Source organism: Diabrotica virgifera, chromosome 6, assembly GCF_917563875.1.
Source record: "Diabrotica virgifera virgifera chromosome 6, PGI_DIABVI_V3a".
Lineage (NCBI taxonomy): Eukaryota > Metazoa > Arthropoda > Insecta > Coleoptera > Chrysomelidae > Diabrotica > Diabrotica virgifera.
Window position 1 is genome coordinate 149,632,094 of NC_065448.1, and position 21,222 is coordinate 149,653,315.

Sequence of the window (21,222 nt, forward strand, 5' to 3'; positions counted from 1 at the left end):
CATCTGCATATTTATGCTACTATTTGTATTGACGAGTGGGCTACATAATAGTTCGTTAACTACTCTGCTGGTCCTGACTATTCCTTCTATTTTTATGTGGAAGTTGACAGAAAATCGCTGTCACAGTTGTTTCTGTGTTACCTTCGGTTATTTTACCTTGTGATCCATCCGTAGTCATTGTTGTTAGTCTGATTAGCTTTGGCGGTACAGTAGAACCCCGATTATCCGTGCTATGATTTTGTATTACTTAAATTGCATTTTTGAGGTTTTATCAAAATAGCGTCACTGTAAATCACTAGGCGGAAACTCGTATCACGGAGAGGGAGACTCACAATGAAAGATTTATTTGTTCTGTTGTCTTTGTAGGTATATATGTATGGATATGCGTACATATGTATTATAATAAGAAATAAAAATGTTCGGATTATCCGTGCCAACGTCCGGTCCTGATGAGCACGGATAATCGGGGTTCTATTGTATATCTTATTTTTCATTTCATTAAAAAAAATTATTTCTTATAATACAAAGGCTTGTCTAACGAAGAGTGTGTGGTTTGTAATTCTATACTACAGAGTAGTCGTGGCTTTTTCGATTGCGTAATTAAGTATGTGGATCGCAACTGCCTTCCCTGTTATTCTACAATATTTTTGTATGACGAGGGCTGTTAGAATTGTGTATGTTGTACTCATCCTCATATATTGACACTTCTTAAATATTCTACCTTCTTTCCAGGTATCGGGTATTTCTTCTGCTTCCCGTGTTCTATTAGGTTAATGTCGCCCCCGTTTTTAATGAGCTCGTTGAGAATTCCCAGGTGTCTTTTGTTTGATAAGCTGCAAGTGTAAATCATGTTTTAACGACTGGAAAGGTTATATCCGTCTCAATATAAACAGTTGATCTGTGTGCCCTAAAACCAGCCCGATATTCTCCCAAAACATTGCCAGCATAACCTGCTAAGAAATTTGAGAGGATTTTTGTATGCGCTGTTAATGATATTCCTCAACAGTCAACACATTTTGTCTCATTTTTTATGCCTACTTTAGAGATTATACTGGTATTTCATCACTCCCTGGTGCTTTGTAGTTTTAATTTGTCTTAAGAATTCTAGGTCTCTTCCCGAGAGTTCCTTTACTTTACTGACATGTCCGCTACATTTCTTTATACGATACTGTTGGTGCTGTATTTAGAATACTAAACTGACCTTCGTTATTTGTCAGAACAGAGTTGGTTATTTTATTTCCCTTTTGCTCTATAGCAACTAGAACTAGTTTAAAATCAGACACCTTTCTATTATGTACTTCAAATTTGTGTTCATGTTTTGTTGTTAGGAATTTCGAATTTTTCCTGTAGTTATACTTTTACCTATTTCGGTCATTACACTACACATTGGCAAAGTACAACTAGTCTGTTTAGTGCTGATCAAAGAAGACAAAATAAAACAAAGTCCTGTAGGTCCCGCTTAGCAAAATTCTCATTCGTCTTAGCAGTTCTCACTGTAATATAATTTTGCTCATGATATTGGTTCTGCGAAAGTAACAAGTTTATTATTATAAAGTTCATTCAGCAAGATTAACTTGTCTTTATAACCCTCCAAATAGGTTTGTTTCAAAGCTGGCATGAATTATGGCGTTTTACTTAACTCTGATGATGAGATAATTACTATACATACATTTTTTTCGATTGTATGAATTATTTAGTTTCAGAGCAACTGATCTATCTGTATAAGGTTTAATGGAGGATTAGTAAATAAAATGCTGAATAGTATAAGTAATGGCAGCAGTTTTAATGCCTATTCATAAAAAAACAGTTCGCAAAACATGTTAAATATCTAAACACTTCCTGAAATTCCAGAAACACAAGCAACAAAAAGTCAGTCTTGGAATAATTTAAGTAGTGTATTCGAAATTTACAAACGGGAATGTAGAGACTGTACAAAAAACATGCTTAAATAAAAAATAAAAGGAGAGGAGACAAATATAAAAGTTATAAAGCTTTGATTTCAGATCCAAAATTAACGTATGAAATTTAGTTCTCGTCGACTTCGGCTTCCTGGTCTTCGTCGAATTCGGCATCTTCGTCAGCTGTGGCTTCTTGGTACTGTTGGTATTCTGATACCAAGTCGTTCATGTTGGATTCTGCTTCCGTGAATTCCATTTCATCCATACCTTCTCCGGTGTACCTGAAACAAACAAAATCAAGATTAATATAATGAATGCATAATAATAGATTTCAGATAGTCAAGAAGTAATAAAGAAAGATTTAACTGGAAAAAAACACAAACCAAAGTAAAGGATGGATTACAACATTGTGATATTGATAGCAGATACATCTGCCTTACACATCACTAGACATTTCTGTCTCATAGGACTCAAATTTGAAGTTACAAATTAAAACAATACAAATATTCCAAACTGACTAACAACTGAAAACACAAAAGCAGTAGTAAACAAAAGTCAAACAAAATCTTGTACAAAGGAGACAAACATAGCCTGTCTCCTAGCTCTGAATACAGATTAACAAATACAGCACAAAATAAAAAATTTGGCGAAAAAATAAGTTTCCTGAACACTGAAGTATACACTTATGTACACAAAAGAAAAAAAGGTTGAGAAATTTAGAAATATTGACAGACCCAAAAGTTAACTGTCTTAACAATGTAACTTTTTGAACTTACGTTAAATAAAATCAATACTTGGGCAACAAGCCAGAGGAAGACCGGGATACTTAGGTATGAAGACATGGATGAATGGAGCATTTTTCTGAAGAAGGCTTAGGTGCTTCAAAGAAGGAGCTGTGATGCCATTAATGATAATGAAAATCGACACTTACCAATGCAAGAAAGCTTTCCTCCTGAACATAGCTGTAAATTGTTCGGAGATACGTTTGAACAATTCTTGGATGGCGGTTGAGTTGCCGATGAAAGTGGCAGACATCTTGAGACCTCTTGGTGGGATATCACAAACGGCTGTTTTAACGTTGTTGGGGATCCATTCGACGAAGTAGCTGCTGTTCTTGTTCTGGATGTTGAGCATCTGTTCGTCAACTTCTTTCATTGACATCCTACCTCTGAATACTGCAGCTACTGTAAGGTACCTTCCGTGTCTGGGATCACAAGCCGCCATCATGTTCTTGGCATCAAACATTTGCTGTGTGAGCTCTGGAACTGTCAACGCTCTGTATTGTTGGCTGCCTCTTGAGGTGAGTGGAGCGAATCCGGGCATGAAGAAGTGGAGACGGGGGAAGGGAACCATGTTGACAGCCAATTTTCTAAGATCAGCATTCAACTGACCTGGGAACCTAAGACAGGTGGTTACACCGGACATTGTGAGGGATACCAAATGGTTTAAGTCTCCATATGTGGGTGTTGTGAGTTTCAAAGTTCTGAAGCAAATGTCATAGAGAGCTTCATTATCAATACAGTATGTTTCATCTGTGTTTTCTACCAATTGATGTACTGAAAGTGTGGCATTGTATGGTTCTACTACGGTATCTGATACTTTGGGTGAGGGGACTACTGAGTATGTGTTCATAATTCTGTCTGGGTATTCTTCACGGATTTTTGAGATAAGGAGGGTACCCATACCTGCAAACAAAAACAAAGATTCAGTATGCTTTTAATCTAATGAAACATCTGTAACATTAATAGTTTTCAATACATTTCGGTTATAACTGTCTTGGTATTCACAAGATATAAAATTGAACACACAAAATTTGTATAGAAATAAAAACAAACGTGAAAAAAACATTTGTGACTTTTAGAATACAATTAATAAGATGTAATATTTCAGTCATATAGTAAGAGATGCTCATTATTATAGTCTGCTGCATTAGATTATAGAGGGCAAAACAAAAGGTAAAATAAATGTAGGAAGAAGAACCTCCTGGTTACGAAAGGGAATGGTTTAGTCTGAGCTCTAACCAACTATTTAGAGCTGCTGTAAGTAAAATAAGAATCTTCATGTTGATATCCAACCTTCGATAGACAATGGAACCTTAAGAAGAAGAATAAGGTGTATGTTATGGAATGCCGCAGCAATTGTGGATACTGCATGAGAATTATTTGTCTATTTTGTACCTAACAAATGCATATTTGAAATTCAGCTTGGAACTGAACATGATAATTAAAACAAGGTCAAATACTTAATTAGTCAAAATAAATTAGTCTGGGACTGCAAAATATCAAAAGGAAAAGTCACTGATTGTGATAGCGGCTATTTAATACTATAAAAAACTCTCATTTATTATTTAGGATGTAAGTTTATGAAAAAAATATTACCTGATCCAGTACCACCTCCAAGTGAGTGTGTGAGTTGGAATCCTTGTAAACAATCACATGATTCAGCTTCTTTCCTTACAACATCTAATACTGAATCAACTAATTCAGCACCTTCTGTGTAATGTCCCTTGGCCCAGTTGTTTCCAGCTCCAGACTGTCCAAACACGAAGTTGTCTGGTCTGAAGATTTGTCCGAAGGGACCCGACCTTACTGAATCCATGGTACCGGGTTCCAAGTCGACGAGGATGGCGCGGGGTACGTATTTTCCGCCGGAGGCCTCGTTGTAGTAGACATTGATTCTTTCAAGTTGGAGGTCAGAGTCTCCATGGTAGGCTCCGGTGGGGTCGATTCCGTGTTCATCAGAGATGATTTCCCAGAACTATAAATTAAATAATGCGAATTAGCAAAGTGACATAAGCGGAACGGAAATAGGATTTCAAGTACTATGTCAATATTGACTAAAGATATACAAATGTTTACTTTAAAACTTCAAGTCTAGTGTTTGATTACATGTTTTTGGTATGTTTAAAAATGTGCAGTTTAGTTAATGTCCTTATAGATTAATACTTCAATAATAAATTTAATATAAACATAATCTATTTACTATTACTACCTTAAGGGGGGGGGGGTATGGTTTGCAATATTTAATTTTATTTATTATTTCAAATAAAAGTGCATACTTCCAAGAATACTCTCTGAAAATTTCAAAATAATCGGAGTAAAATTACCAGAGATACAGGGTGTTGAATATGCCTACCTTCGACTCGCGTTGCCGCGGCTTCGCGCCAGCACGCTTGAGCGTAGTGAGAAACGTTAAACAACTGTTTGCCTTCTCTTTTGTAGATTACTCCTCGATTTAAAAAACATATTCCAATGTGCATCACTTTACGATTTGGCAGACAAATAAGATGAAGATGCAGTTGTCAAAACTTTAAACGCATTTTTTTCACAACTGCTTTTTCAAATGCGGTGGACATTGTAACTAAAAAACTACTGGGCCGATCTACCTGATATTTTGCACATATTTTCTTTAGACATTTCATGAGGTAACAACGTCGAGATATTTTTCTTTTTTTGCTTATTTTTTGTTCAACAATAATAAGTCTGTTGATTTTCACAAAATTTTTACCAAAAATTTCATTTTTTTGATTTCTGAGTGATACCAAAAATTCAAAAATCATTAAAAATAAAAAAACTCGACGTTGTGACCTCGTGAAACTCATAAGCTAATTAAATTTTTTTGAATTTTTTGTTTCGTATGATCGAGTGACGAGTTCTGATGTCCACCGCAAAATCCATTCTTTTGTGAGCTGCCTGTCAAAATTTGTCACCAATGGCTTATTTTCCAATATTTTGGATTGAACTTTTTTCTAAGCATTCTTTGAATTGTACTTAATATGCTTATTTAATTTAAAAATAAAATATTTGTACCAAAGCTTCGAAAAAAAATTCACAAAAATGTGCTTGATATGTTGATTTCAAACCATACCCCCTCCTTAACACGTTGACGGACAGTGCGTCAAATGTATAAGCAAGTGTTGTGACACTATATGTATTTTGCAAAGTAGAATAGGGAAAATGCAACGTCTATAGATGTTGTGTCACATTACATCAATCGAAATTAGACGTTCTGTCCGTCAACATGTTAATTGCTAACTTTTGTTATAAATTAAAATTATCAAAAAATTTAATGTTGTTCATGATCTATGTTTGGAATTACTTGCTAAACAATAGGATACTCATAAATAAAGCCTTTATTTAATTTATGATACCATTAATTTGATCGGCATCATTAATTTAATTTCATCTTTTAATAAAGGTGGTATATCCAATAAAGTTTATCAGTGAACTCTAACCCCATATTTCTAAAAATATTTTATTACCAGTGATTAACTTTTTCTAATCTCTAAATTAAGGCGGCAAATGTTTTTTGTAGAATGTAATGTCAAGTTATCACATGATAGGGGAATGAATGAATATGTGATAGGTGGTTTTACTTACATACTGAGACAAGTATTACGTAAAACCAGGTGCAAGAAAAAGACGACACATGGAGAATCAGGAGAAACGATGAGATTAATGAACTGAATGAAATCATCGCTGGGACATGTTCAAAGACAAGATACCAAATTAACAAATAAAATACTACAATGGAAGTCGATAGGAAGATGTCCTGAAAACTACGAATGACAATTGAAGAGAAGGGCATAAGAGAGGTCTGAATGGAAAAACAGCTCGACAGCAAAGACTCATCAGGGTTATGAATCCAAAATATAGCCATTAGATTGTCCTTGTAGTCAAGCCGTCAAACAGGGATGCGTGCAGAGTCCACTGTTATTCTCAGTGGTACTGGATGAAGCGATAAAGAAAGCCAAGAGAAGAATGAGAAAAACTAACATTAGGATACTGGCAAATGAAACAGACTCAACTATCGGAGCTACTATTTGCAGACGACATGGTATTAATAGCAGAAAACAGAGAAGACTTACAGAACAATCTTGAAATCCTAGAAGAACTATCAAACATAAATATGAAAATTAATACAGAGAAAACAAAAACAATGATAATTTCAAATACGAGGAAGACACACGCAATAGAATTAGACGGGAAACAACTAGAGCAAGTGGAATATTTTAAATACCTAGGAGTAATAATCGAATCAAATGGTAAAACAAGACATAAAAGAGAGAATGGGACGAACAGGAAGCTTATTTAACGCTATGAAAACAACATTTTTGGGGAAGAGATATCGGAGAATGTAAAAACGGCAGTCGTCAAATCAGCAGTTAGACCAACAATCATGTATAGCAGTGAGACATGGACATTGACGGGGAGACAGAAATCCAGAGTCAATGCTATGGAAATGAGGTTCCTCAGGAAAATAGCAAACAGAAAGAGGACAGACAAGAAACGAAACAATTAGACAAAACCTAAAACTAGAACCAATCAATGAAAAAATAGTGGAGGGACAACTTAGATGGTTCGGGCACGTGTGTAGAATGTCGAACAAGAGGCTAAAGGGAGCGTTCAAGTATTACGTAACGCGATTTTTGACCCCTCCACCCCCCTTAAGTAACGCACTGTAATGGGCGTTTAACTATTACGTAACGCAATTTTTGACCCACCAACCTGCGTTATGTAATACTTGAACGGTCCCTAACAAAACGAGAGTGCAGGGGGGAAACCAAAAGAGGAAGACCAAGAGTTATGTGGGTAGATGAAATCAGGAAAGAAGTCGAGAAGGGATTGACATTGGAAAGTGCAGGAAACCCAACGCGAGATCGGAAAGCATAGAGACTACAATGCCAAACTCAACTCCACCAGCCCTATACCTAAAGGTAGAAAGGCTTAGGACTAAGTAAGTAAGATTGTCCTTTAGGTATTCAGGAGCGAAACTAACTTAGCTGGGCATTTACACATAAGAAACTAGACGGGGGCAGTTTTCAGCTGAAGGTACCTTTCATAGCGACTTTTTCAGAGTAGCTTCTGCAATGTTTAACCATAAACATAGTTAGAAAAACGAAGAAAACGTTAAGAGGAAGTAAATCGTAACAAATAGACAATATTCTATAACAAGAAGTCAAAGAAAAGTGTGTTGATTTTATTTTCAAAAGAATAACTTTTAACAATTAATAGTGACGAAACTTTTGTCAAATATAACGAGACAAATTATGGAAAATGACTTGGAGGATGATAGAAAATCTGGCATGCAATATTCAAGAGAAATTTGGGAACGCATAAAGGCAGACACTAATATTTTTTATCTCACGAAATGTGGATCAGTGGACATTTTGTATGAAAAGATTGAGGAGATTGACAAGATAATTAAGGAGCTTATTTTGAAGAGACATTTGACCAAAAACTAACAAAAATGTATAGAACCAAGCAGTACAAACAAAAACCTGAAAATTTCTTACTACCTGACTTTTATAGCTATTAAAAAAATATAACACCTATATTTAAATATCCTTGTACATGGTATAACTTTATGAATATTTAATTATGACAATCATAACAATCTAGTTTATAGACTAGTTGCTTATGTCATCAGTACTTTTTTCAACAGGCTGAATGGCATAATATATAAATAAAATAAACCATCCGAACTTTAACCTCTTCTATTGAATAAATTATTGTTTCTAAAATTAAATTTAGCAGCCTCAATTACGTGTCCAATTAATTTATTTTCTTGTTAAACTGGCCGAGGTATGAGTCATATCTAGATAAAGCTCGGAAAGGCGGGGTAGCTCCCGCTCTTTCCACGAAAAGAAAATCAATACTGTCTGTGTCTTTTAACCCTTATAAATTTCTTTTATGGGAAAAGGCAGTACAAACATTGTTTTATGGTTGGTTGGTTTTGTTAGGTCATACTTTTTTATAAGAATTCCAAATCAGAAGTATGAGTAAGTTGTGGCTTTTTTTAACAGAGTAAAATATATTCTCAGAATAGTGATAAAATTTTGCTAAACAATTTGTGATCAATTTCAATCAATGGCAGATTTTATAATAATTTGTAGTTAGAACAAAAACGAAATTAATGTGAATTCAAGTGTGAAATTCAAAGACGTAAAAAGATGATTCACGGTGCTATGCACAAAATAAACAATGAAAAGATTTGCGTATGATAGGCCATCCTTACAAATACAAAAAATTCCAAAGATCCGTCAATCGTAGAAACAATTTCTGCAAGACTATTGTGAGTTTTCAATAAAGAATTTCTTTCCATCCAAGATCTTTCAAAACAACTGAAAATGTTGATTATAAACTAAAACATATTTTACAGAGGAAGATCTCCAAACTTTCGATGGACCGAAGATCTAGACCAGACATGGGCCAAGTACGGCCCTTTGGACTATTCACTCAGGCCCGCGACATGATTTTGGGTAATCCCAAAAATTTATCAACCTCGTTTCTCTACCAGCACAGTCCCCTTGCCACTCACCTCATGGTGCTAAAAACTATTACAGTTAGGAAAGACAATCTTAACAGCTATGAGAAAAGCATGAAATGTCTTTAGGATGAGTTTGAGCTATGATTCTAAGACTTCAAATTTATCGAACGAACAGAACCTGGACATGTTCAGCATGCTGTTTAAACTTGACTGTGAATCAGTAAAACCAGAATGGAAGCAACTATTTCTCAATATTTTTAAAACTGAGTTCTACAAAGCCCTGCCAGAATCAAGTTTTCGAAACCTGAAATCTCACGCTCAAAGATAATAATTGCAATGTTTGCATCTTCCTACATCTGTGAACAGGTGTTTTCTATGAAACTTCGCAAAAATAGCAATAGAAACTGATTTACTGACCAGAGTACTTAGTCTTGCAAATCTGCTTATCTAAGTTTCTGCCAGATTATCTCGTTTAATATGACACATACACCTCCTTCATACTCTACTAAAGAATAATCTTTAGCATAGAAAAGCTTTATGCACTTTTTTGGCCCGCCTAGAGAATATTTTTATTTTATGTGGCTCTCCGCTTAAATAGTTTGCCCCTGTCTGATCTAAACAATTAACAAAAGGTTTCCAGATTTGCTATTTGGATGAACCAACTGTGCAAATTCCAGGAGAACACCAAGAAAAATGTGTCACAAACGAATATTAGAGAGAGCAGAGATTGGAGTAACCGATAAAAACAAAAAATGGACAAACTAAATAAAAATGAGACATATGTTTATTAGTATACTATCGCACTATATCAATCATTATCATGTCCCAACATCTCAATCAGTCAAAGGTAACATTATACACAACAAAAAAAAAAATGCAAAATTAAGTCACCAACATTTTTTTATCTCGCCAATTGTAAGTTCAAGTTTACTCATAAAGTTGATGATAAACGTTATCTATATTACTGGAAAATATAATAATTTATACTTATACCTTGCTCTTGAATTAATTCCTATTTTTAGGAACAACAAAAAAACCTATGATACACTTATGATACCAAAAACATTATGATTAGCTGGATGATGTCACCAATATATTTAAAAAATTGATGGTGACTAAGTACTAAAAAACAGCAATCAATAGTTTTTTACTTTATGTATATACTTAACATGTACATGACTATTATGGAATGCAAATATTTGTGATTTATGCATAAAACATTTTCATTTGAAAGTTTTTAAAAAAGAGTGGCATATTTTGTCAGTAAGTACAGAAGTATTGCTGAACTAAAAAAACGCATACGATACAAATATAGAAAAAACATACAAATGGATTTCGTGAGGCTTAAACAGAAAAAACAAATACTGGAAGAGACTGTAAATCTATAATTTACAAATCCTAGTTATATGTATTTCAGTACGTTTAAAAAAAACCTTATAAAACTACAATACCTATTTCTTTCAACTTTCGAAATTTCAAAATACACTTCACGAATATGTATGTTGAAAGGTTTCCTTGGCATTAGAATATTTAAACATGTATTTTCTATTTTTATCCTAGACTTCTTAATCACATGCTTCCTTTTCTTGAAAACTATAAATGATAGGCAGGAAAATCCTAACACTCCAAAACATCTGTTCCCTGGGGCACACTGTTGAAAATAAAATTTGCATTTCCCAATACTCATCTAAGAGGTTTATTTTATGACATAATAAATCTAAATATAGATATTTATAGATCAAAAGAAGTATTTCCTGGAAGCATTTACTACTTCTTGGAAATAGTATTTATTTTTCAATTAGAGAAAAACAGTATTTTTAGTTGAAATTTGAGAATCAAATTAGGGCACGACACACTCATAGAAGGAGAAATAGAAGGGACATACATTATAAAAAGCAACCCTGAAAATGAAACCATTTACTACTACTGAGAACATGCAATATAAGATACTAGAAAGAAAAAGAAATGACAAACTAAGGAGAAGTTACGATGTATTATAGTCGGTATATAAAAGAAGGAAACAGACACACAGAATAGAACAAAGGAGATATTGAAACAAGTCACTGAAATGGCAACTGCTACACTGTAAGGTAAACAATATGTAAATTACCAATGAGGAAACTGTTTACTTTGTTGAGGCCACAGGGCTATTAATAAAAACAAAAAAAAAAATAGGATTTGGTGGAAAGATCTTATGACCAATTCTCACCTAAATCAAGAGAATATTTTTTTATGAGTTGGGTTATGAGATGGAAAAAAATAATTTAACAACTGACAAGTTAAATGGTATAATAGTATAATGCTAATAAAAATGTATACCATTTTTATTCAGTTGCAAAAGCCAAAACTGTCTTAATTTTTACTAGGTTCAGAGAGCGCAACCAGCACTCTTATCGACAATTTCGCCTCTTATTAGATGCTCACCAGAGAATGCATAGATGGCTATCTCTGAACAAAGTTCAAATTACCCAGTCTATTACTGCCTGCATTGCAACTAACATGATGGTAGTGGGTGCCTAGCGGCATCTGCTAGATACAAGTTAAATCTTTTAACCTAATAAAATATTTAAAATATCAAATTAAAAACTTATTTGACCATTTTCCTGGTAACACCTCCACTGCTTCTAAAAATTGAAAGTCAGATGGATGCTGAAGCAAAGAAAATATGAGGGAATTATACAATTTGCAATTCACAACCCTGTCTTTCAGAGTGGTAAATTCCTTCAGATAGAATGTTACTTATGGTACCTTTTACAATGCTTTGAATACAAAATACCATGAACATGAATAAGAATCAGTAAGCCATTATATTGAATGGAGTTTTCTCAGAAGTAGAGTAAAAGGGATTAGAAAGAAAAGGAAAGAGTTAAATAGAAACAATGTATTTACAATGCTTTGAATACAAAATACCATGAACATGAATAAGAATCATTAAGCCATTATATTGAATGAATTCTCAGAAGTAGAATAAAAGGGATTAGAAAGAAAAGGAAAGAGCTAAATAGAAAAAAAAAGGAATAACCACATAATAAGCAGAATTGGACAGACCCAGGTAATAAAAATATCAAGACACAAATTACCAATAGGTGGAAGAAGAATCAGACAACCAGACAGAAGATGGAGTGACAACTTTTTATGAAGTATTAATCCAGCAATGACCAAAAAGAATTGCTATAAAGAGGAATAAGAAAAACGGCTGGTGTAGAAGATACTGAAAAATTAACTGAGACTAATAATTAAAGATGAGGAATAATTTTGAAATGGATGAAAGAAAACCTTTCCTTCAAAAATACGAATCATAAGATGTGAAAAATAATGGTATCTTTGATACATTTTAAGTTTTTTTTTCATGTCATAATTAGCATTTTATTAAAAAACAAAACTATAAATGGCTGACTGATTTATACAACTCAGCTTTATAATACTTGCAAATTATATTAGTCAGGTCATGTCTATATATAGACACCACTGGGAGTCAACATATTATGTAATGGCTTGACCATGTATGGCAAACTACTGTACAACAATTATTGTATTTAATGTTATAAAACTAAATGATCTTGACAACTTGGGCTTTTAATCAATCCCTGAGAAATGTTTTGCATTTTGCTGATGAACTGGTTGGTTGTCCTATATACCATATAAGGACACTCATAATATGCATGTGGGACTGAAGGTGACATTCAGAGACAAAATATAACATTCTATACAAGTAAGAGTTATGTACTTTCTCCAAAATTTCTTTAAGTAAATAAAGCAAGCAAAGTCCTTTACAAATTATTTTCCTGTTAAATATTAGCATAAGATTCTAATATAAAAAAAATGTCCACATTCAACCATGGTAGGATATTTATGTAGTTCGATTAATATATTAACCTGAAAATTCATACATTTTGGCAGATTATCATGCTACACATTTCAATCTCATTTTTATTTCCAAGAATACAATTCCTGTCACTTACAAAAATAGTTGAAAATCTCTGTTGAAAGAATCTGTGTGGGTGTTTTTAGGAACAACTTGCATTCTTGTCATGAGGAAATATTGTAGTTTACTGACATCAGCATTGGAATGGAGCCAAAAGAACTCCAGACTTCGAAATCTAATTCCTATTATACTACTGCTAATAAATGAAAGTTTTTTGACCTGTCTACTTAGGAAAGTAAATAATGTTTAAGGCAAATATTTTGATAATTTGGTAGATTTATTGACCATGTAGTCAGTGTTATACAGATAATATAACCAATTCACAATTTAGAAACACAATATTGAATGGTTCTGATTGTTTTGGAGACAAAACAGAAAATAGGAAGTGAAAAAAAATTGTTAAAGAAGTTAAACAGTAATTACAAATGCAATTAAAGCAATTCACGGCAAGATGGAGACATTACATTCAAAGTCTGCATGATATTGAATCAAGAACGGAGCCGAAAGAACTCCGACTTCGAAATCTACTACTTTTTTTTGTTTTGTTTTATGGCATATACTTGGGTGTCAATTAGCCAGTAACAACTTTTTTGTTTTCTATTCATACATAAAGAAGGCAATGAGGTCCTTAGAGTTCCATAGCAAACTCTTCCACAGCTCTCTACTCAGTTCAAAATCTACTACTAAATTTAAGTCTACTAAAAAATCTACTACTGCTACTAAATTTAAGTCTTTGTCCTGTCTACTTAGGAAAACAAATACAGTAGAACCTCGGTTAACCGAGGCCATCCTAATATGAATTTTGTAAATTTTAATGAGAAAGTATCACATCCAAATAAACAAGCGATGTAAAGTATTTGGTTTCTTACAATTTTTAAAATGTTTCTTGTATTTATAAACTGAACAAAAGTCACAAATAGCTATTTTTATATCGTTATTCAAGTATATTGAGACTTTATAACACCAATTACAGTATTGTACTATATTTAGCTTATGTTCCGTGTTATCCGAGTTTTGTCGTGTCCGAGGTACTCTCGGTCCCAATTACCTCGGTTGATCGAGGTTCTACTGTATGTAGAAGGCAATATTTCTGTGATTTGAAAGGTTTATTGGCCATAGGGTCAGTTTTATACATATACTACCAATTTGCACCTTAGAAACACATTATTGAATTATGTTTCGTTACACCAAATAAGTAGGAAAGTGAAAAAATAGAAGAAAAAAAAGAAGCTAAACCGTCACTGCTAGCTAATGCAATCAAAGCAATTAATGACAAGATGGAGACATTATGTTCAAAGTCTGCATGATATTGGAAAAAATAATCAGGCATGGAGCCAAAAGAACGCTTGACTTATGAAATCTAATTTCTGAAATACTACTACCACTACAAATGAGAGAGAGAGAGAGAGAATATATGTTTATTGTCTAAGAAAAAATCTTGTTGACAAACACTGTTTAAGAGTTTTAAATAAATAAATTAAATATAAAATATAGTGTGTTATATATAAATGAAAGTGTTTTTACCTGTCTATTTAGGAAAATAAATGTAGAAGGCAAATAGTTTTGTAATTGTGACAGGTTTATTGACCATAGGCGAATCTTTATACAGATAAAACCAATTTGCACTGAATGGTTTTATGTTAAAGGCAAATAATGGCAAGATGAAAACATTACATTCAAAATCTGCTTGATACTGAAAAAAATATACAGGATAGTATAATTATGAGATAGAAGGATGAAATAGAAGATAGACAAAACCATATTACACATGAGAAACCGAAATAAGCAAGAAGACTAAAAAATTGAAAGGCCTAAGGACCTGAGATTCTGCTAAAATGAAGTAGGTAATACTGATTTACAACAATAAGATAATAAGGATTTTAACGATTACAGCTGAATTACAGTGGAACCTCGATTATCCTTCTCTTCATTAACTGTCACCTCTGTTAACCGCCAGGGTCCGTACATCATCAATTATTCATTTTGTTAGCATTGAGTTTTGAGCATTGCGATGAGCCAAACGAAATTCATTGAAATGTACAGTGATGCTACCATTGCATTTGCACAAACAAAGATTTGTGTAAAGAAGCCAGAGAAGGTGCATCTCACATGCAACAATTCATCGAGTGGAATTCTCGACAAGACGAAGACTATAAAGTAGATTGTATGATCTTACACGGATTAAGAAATCCTTCATTGCAAAATTTGAATTAACAGTAAAACAAACAAGATTTCAGAATATTCTAAACCAAATTAATTGGATTGGACGAACACAAATCCCTCTTATATTATTAAACAAAGCATACAAATAAAATTTGAGAGTTGTAATTTTTTTAATGTCCTGTTAACCGCCTTTTCAATTATCCGCACTACCCTTGGTCCGGTGCCCTGATGGATAATCGAGGTTCCACTGTACTCTACTTAGCACTATAACCATATTGTATGAAAGAATAAAACTGATTCGAGAATTGCTGAACAGTACTATCAGAACAAAAAGGTCTTTAAAAGGGAAGAAGTGCAATGGATCAAATATTCATTATAAAGAAATTATTCCAGACCACAAAACGGATAAAGTACTGTATCTTGGATTTTTTGATTTGGAAAAGGTTTTCAAATATCTCAACAACATGGGAAAAGATAATAACAAGTTTCTCTCTAAACCTGTCTTCATAAAGGGGAGAATGGGAATGAATGAGCAGATTTATTGGCAAAACAAGATAAACCTTTATAGGTCTGGAACTATAGGTGTTTCATCGCCGAAGATGCTGTAAAAAACAAGGTTCAGAAGAACTGTTAAGGAATTATCAAAAGAAATGGAGATCCTTGAGTCAAATCCACACTAGGAAAATAACCAAGAATATTGATAAACAAATTTCTTCTGACAATTTGATGAACCTCAACAAGATTAAAACGGTGATTAGGACAACACGTGTCACCTGAACGAAGAAGAAATAAAAATAATACTATCACCCATTTGTTTTTAGCTATGTTTAAGGACTGATGAATTAACAAAAGATAATGATAGAATGCTACTTGAGAGTAAATTTCTTACAATGTGGAATACAAAATATCGTGAACATAAATAAGAATCATTAAGCCATTATACTGAATTGAGTTTTCTGAGAAGTAGGACAAAGTATTAGGCGATACAATTCAAATAAAATATTAAGTAAGACCAAGGCTATATAACTCATTAACAGTATAGAACCAAATCATTCCTTGTGTATAGAACAAAAACTGGGGTATATAGGATAGGACAAGAAATAGTGTTACAAGCATAAAATATTGGATGAAAAGTTCTATACGCCAATTAATAAAGATGCACTAAAAATAAACAAACCAAGACAAATCATAACAAAGTTAATTAACATTGTAAATCATGATTCAAGAGTGATCCTCGTACATTCAAGGTGTCTTGGTTTGTTTATTTCTAGTGCATCTTTATTGTGAATTTAGTATAGCACCATATTTTAAAACCCTGAAACTATGAAAATACTTAATATATGTAACAAATTTGAAAATATTTGCTAATTCAGTATAACAAAAAAAAAAATAATGAATATGAGGATCGTAAGTTCGAATTTTTGTAAGTGAAGCCAACAATTGGGCAAATCTACCTGAAAGTTGCACACATTTTATATCATTTGCAGTGACAAACTAGACAAAATTGAGCAATGCAGCTGTGGCAGCCTGCCAAGAAACTATTCTCAGCATAGGCTTTGATTTCAACATTTTCTCAAATTTATGAGCAATTCAATATGTAGGACAAAAAGCATGTGATCTGTAGAACTGACATTAAAAATTAATCAGTACAGTCAAACCCTCTTATTGGAATAGCCTTGGTGACAAACAAAAGTATTCCTATAACTGGGATATTCTAATAACCAATCATTGGTCACTAATAGAAACATTTCAGGACCTCAAATTTCTATTCCTTAAACCAGTATTCTAATAAGCGGGTTCAACTGTATAACCAAACATGACAATATATTTTTGTAGCAAAAAACAGAATATACAGAACTATGTTATTACAATGAATGACAACAAAAATACATTACTACTACAGTAAAACCTGTGTTAACGGTTATCCTCAGATTTTATTGTACTACAATGGGCTCTTTAACTAATAAAAGATAGAAAAATGATGTCAAATAGTGGATGAGACATATCTGTAAATCTCTTTTTAGTTTTTTAAATGGAGTATTAGATTGATTTATTGTGTGGCTCATGTAAGAAGGTAGTGCAAGAAATCTATTATTTTAGTTGTGTGAGATTGAGTTTCGTGTATTATCCAGTATCCATTTCATTGAGGCGGAGGAATTAGTACTGGTTTACCTAAGATGAATACTGGAAAAATTAATTAAGTAAAAGCCATATAGTATGAAAGGGCTACAAAGAATTCTTGAATGTAGTACAAAGAGGAAGCTATGTTTTCAACAACAAAGGGCCATTTCTTCACAAAAACGAAAAAGGCATAATGATACAAAAAGAACACCAAGGAGAAGAGTCTTTCGTTAACCTGAAACCATGTTAAGTTTATGAACAAAGATTGAAGATGCGTAAAAGAATACTGACTCACAAGTCCAAATTGAATAGGGTACCTTCATTTTCTATGAGAAAAAGATGCACAAGAATATGAGTTGCAGAATTTTTCATTTAAGAGATTCCAATTTCCAATACACTATAAACACAATTGAGACATTACCAGATAGCATGAAAGGTGAATAAACAAACCAAGATAAATATATGTTGAATGTTATGAGGAGCATTCCTGAATCATGATTTCTGACATTAAAAGCACAGAGAAGACAAAGCTATATTATTTTATATATCGTCGCCTTAGTACTATAACTCCAAAATTGACGTTTTTGAGATACACAAGATGTATTTCATTTGCCTCCATATTGTGTAAAAACTTGATAGCTCACTTCAAACGGGTGGTGACGAAAGTTGATAAAACTCAAATGCCACTAATATTCAGTGCTAAAACTTAACAAGATAAGTTATCAAGCTATTATTTAATCGAAATAATCATGAATACGACATACACTGAATGCTATAACTAGATAACTCAAGTTATCTAGTTTTAGCACGTGTTTCTCTGAAACCATTGAACTTACCACATAATTGCTATCTGTTCATTCGGTTCATTTTAATGCAAGAATTCGAGAACTGTTAGCAGATCTGGCAACCCCCATGACAGAGGGCTAATTTTCAACAAAATAATGTTTAAAATATTAGTTGTGTTAAAAGTTCACTTATATGCAACTTAGCACAGCATGCGGCATTACCAAATGTTAACATTATGGTAGTGCTAAAAGTTGATAACTTTAATTTTTCATGTTTTTTTCCATATTGGAAAACAAATTTACACCATATTCCTAAATAGATGTCAGAATTCCTAAATAGAGTTGCCAAAAAGTTAAAGAATTCCGTATTTACCAACATCATGGTAGCAGTACAAATATCTTTAAAATCTTTAAACTCGTTTATCTCAAAACTACTAATTTCGAGTTATCAAGTTATAGTATTAAGGCGACGATATGTAATGAGAGGTCCCAAATGTAGGTTGCTGTCGCAGTCGATAATGAAGGACTTTGTGGTTGAAGAACTTTGAAATTGGTATAGTATAGATTGTCGTGGATGTCGAGAGAGCTAATCCACTGCATACAAATAAGCTAACTGCAGTATCGCAATCAGAAAGAAATATTTCATATTGTAGTGAAGAGATCTAAGTGAATAAGTTAAATATTCACTTAGAGCTCTTCACTAAAATATGAAATATTTCAAATGTGGGTTAGCTCTCTTGACATCCACGACGCCGAGTCAAGTATGCTATTCAGCTAGGAATTTGAGAAGATGTCCCTTGCTATCCGCTAGATCATGCAATACACGTCATGCAGAAAATATGCCTTTAAATAGAATTGTTTCTAGTGTAAATGAATTTCCAAATATAGACTTTATGGGAGTCACACTAAATGCTTTTAAAAGGACTATTTCAGGTGAATTATTTTAATTTGATTTTTTTTATGTCCTTAGTTTAACTGTAAGTAATGTAAGTTAACTTGTGTTCAATGTTTAATTTTGACTTTTAATTTTAATTGTAAAATGGAGTTTTCGGTCAATAAATATTAATGATGTCAACATAGGGGAAAAACTATTTTGGACCAAAGACCAGAAGAAAAATATATTTTGAGAAATTTTGTATATCTAACTTTTGAAGAAATCTGATTATCAGTACCATATTAACTTCTGAAAACAACAAAAATCAATTTTTGGAACATCACACAAGAACTAGGAGCATACAAGTTCAAAAATATGTTGTTAACATTTCCATAAACAAATCCATAAGTACGTATTTGAAAACGCTTTCTTGCTCAGCATCCTCGACCTGTAAAAATGCAAAAACTTTCCAAAACTCTTAACTATTTCAGCAAATTTCAGTAATACAATGAATATAAATGAAAAGCAGGCTATGTAAAGTTTTCAAAGAAGTCACGAAACCAATAAAATGGCGGAAGAGAATTTAAAATAATGAAGGCAATATAAATAATTGAATCAAGCCTACTTCTTGTAGGTTGTGCTCTACTTTTTGTTACCGAGAGAGAGATTAGATCGTGAAGATTCTGCATACCAGCTTTCTTTTCCTCATCTAATTTAAGAGCCGGTCGAACAAATTTAAAAAATGAACGTTAGACAAAGTGCAAGCAAAGAGAGAAGCTAATTTCAAAGAGGACATTGAACTTCGTTAAGAAGAACAAAGTATTCAGCGATGTGTAAAAAGTATGAAGTCCCGTTTTCAATAAGGCATTTGGTGCTTACGAACTGTTAAATTGCTTTTGCAATCATTCTAATAGTTAATTTAAATGTTTAAAAAAATACAGTGGAACATCCGGTACAAAATTTCAAAAAGACGCAGTTTAAAAATAACCGCCCTTTTAGCCGTTAGAAAATCGTACTAACCGTTTAAAAACATCTGCCGGTGCACGCCATAAAACTATCAATTATTTCCTTAATTTCAAATTACGGCAGTGAAATGCAATAATACTATTAAATCAAATAAAATCAGTAACAATAGCATTATAAAACATTATCTTGAGCACTTAAAATCGATATTATACTGCCGGCATCTCATACCAAAAACCGTTAGACAACACGCCTATAGACACGTCGATGTTTTCAGGAAAATCAATACAACTGCCGGCAAAATTAATCAAGCTATCACTGGAATCACAATAAAAAGTAACGATCGAAATTTAAAACCACTTTTAAAAACGTATTAAAACTGTTTCACTTTTAACATTAACCGAAGATACTTTAATTGACGAAAAGTAAGGTGTCTGGGTTTGGTACAAGATGGCCGGACTTAAACTGCACATTTTATTAACAAACGAAAAATAGTACTTCAATGCGGATAAAAACAAAACAATAGTACTTACTTTGGCTCCAATTTGGTTACCGCATTGTCCAGCTTGGATGTGAACGATTTCCCTCATTTTGATTTATAAAATGTATTAAATAACTATTACTAGAAAACACAGAACACTCTCTTCGATGCGTTGATCTGAAATGCAATGGCGCCGGCGGTTTTGCGTTTTTATAGATGCCCCCACCCCCGGGTGGCAGCACTGGTTACTAGATTTGGTTTTAGCGTCTGATGGATTCTTCATTTAAATGTAGGGCGTTAGGCGTTTCTTAAAATTATTATTTAATTTGTTTTAATTGTTTTTGTGACAATGCAAATTGTCGATGCTGATTTGTTTGTTTATATTTGGTTGATGGGTAGAAAAAAATATGTGGCAAAAAATTGGAATTTGGGAAAACAGCAGTTACACGTTAACAGAACGGACTAAAATTTGAATTCGGGCGTGGGGGGAATCGGCGCAATAAAAGAGTTTAAGTGAAAAGCGCATTTTAAGGGATAGGTCAGCTCTCGTTATAGATTTCTAATTCATATTCGTAATTCGTAATACCGTTAGAAAATAGGTTTTCTAAATAGTAACACGCATTACAATACCTGCGTTTTTAAATTTTTAATTTAACACTCACCAAATATCCAAAGTATGATATTATTATATTAGCATATTAGGTATGTTTGACAGTGCTACACAGTGCTGTTAACACTTTTCT

The 21,222-nt window shown here is 33.1% G+C and overlaps 1 protein-coding gene across 1 annotated transcript; it reads right to left on the reverse strand.

Moving 5' to 3' along the window:
* Positions 1–1,759: 1,759 nt before the first annotated feature.
* Positions 1,760–20,829, reverse strand: LOC114329187 (tubulin beta-1 chain). Its single transcript, XM_028278215.2, has 4 exons — positions 20,532–20,829; positions 4,277–4,655; positions 2,830–3,583; positions 1,760–2,179 (listed from the first exon to the last, which is right to left on the reverse strand). Exons 1-4 carry the CDS (start codon positions 20,586–20,588, stop codon positions 2,026–2,028), a joined length of 1,344 nt encoding a protein of 447 aa, XP_028134016.1. The 5' UTR covers positions 20,589–20,829; the 3' UTR covers positions 1,760–2,025.
* Between the last annotated feature and the right edge of the window lie 393 nt (positions 20,830–21,222).

What these genes read in the sequence shown, in the direction of transcription:
- LOC114329187 (XM_028278215.2), bottom strand. Translation starts at nt 20,588, where the DNA reads ATGAGGGAAATCGTTCACATCCAAGCTGGACAATGCGGTAACCAAATT. An exon ending in GTAACCAAATTGGAGCCAAA is followed by an intron (nt 4,656 to 20,531) that starts GTAAGTACTATT and finishes TTTAATTTATAG; the next exon opens with TTCTGGGAAATCATCTCTGA. An exon ending in AGGAAAGCTTTCTTGCATTG is followed by an intron (nt 2,180 to 2,829) that starts GTAAGTGTCGAT and finishes TGTTTGTTTCAG; the next exon opens with GTACACCGGAGAAGGTATGG.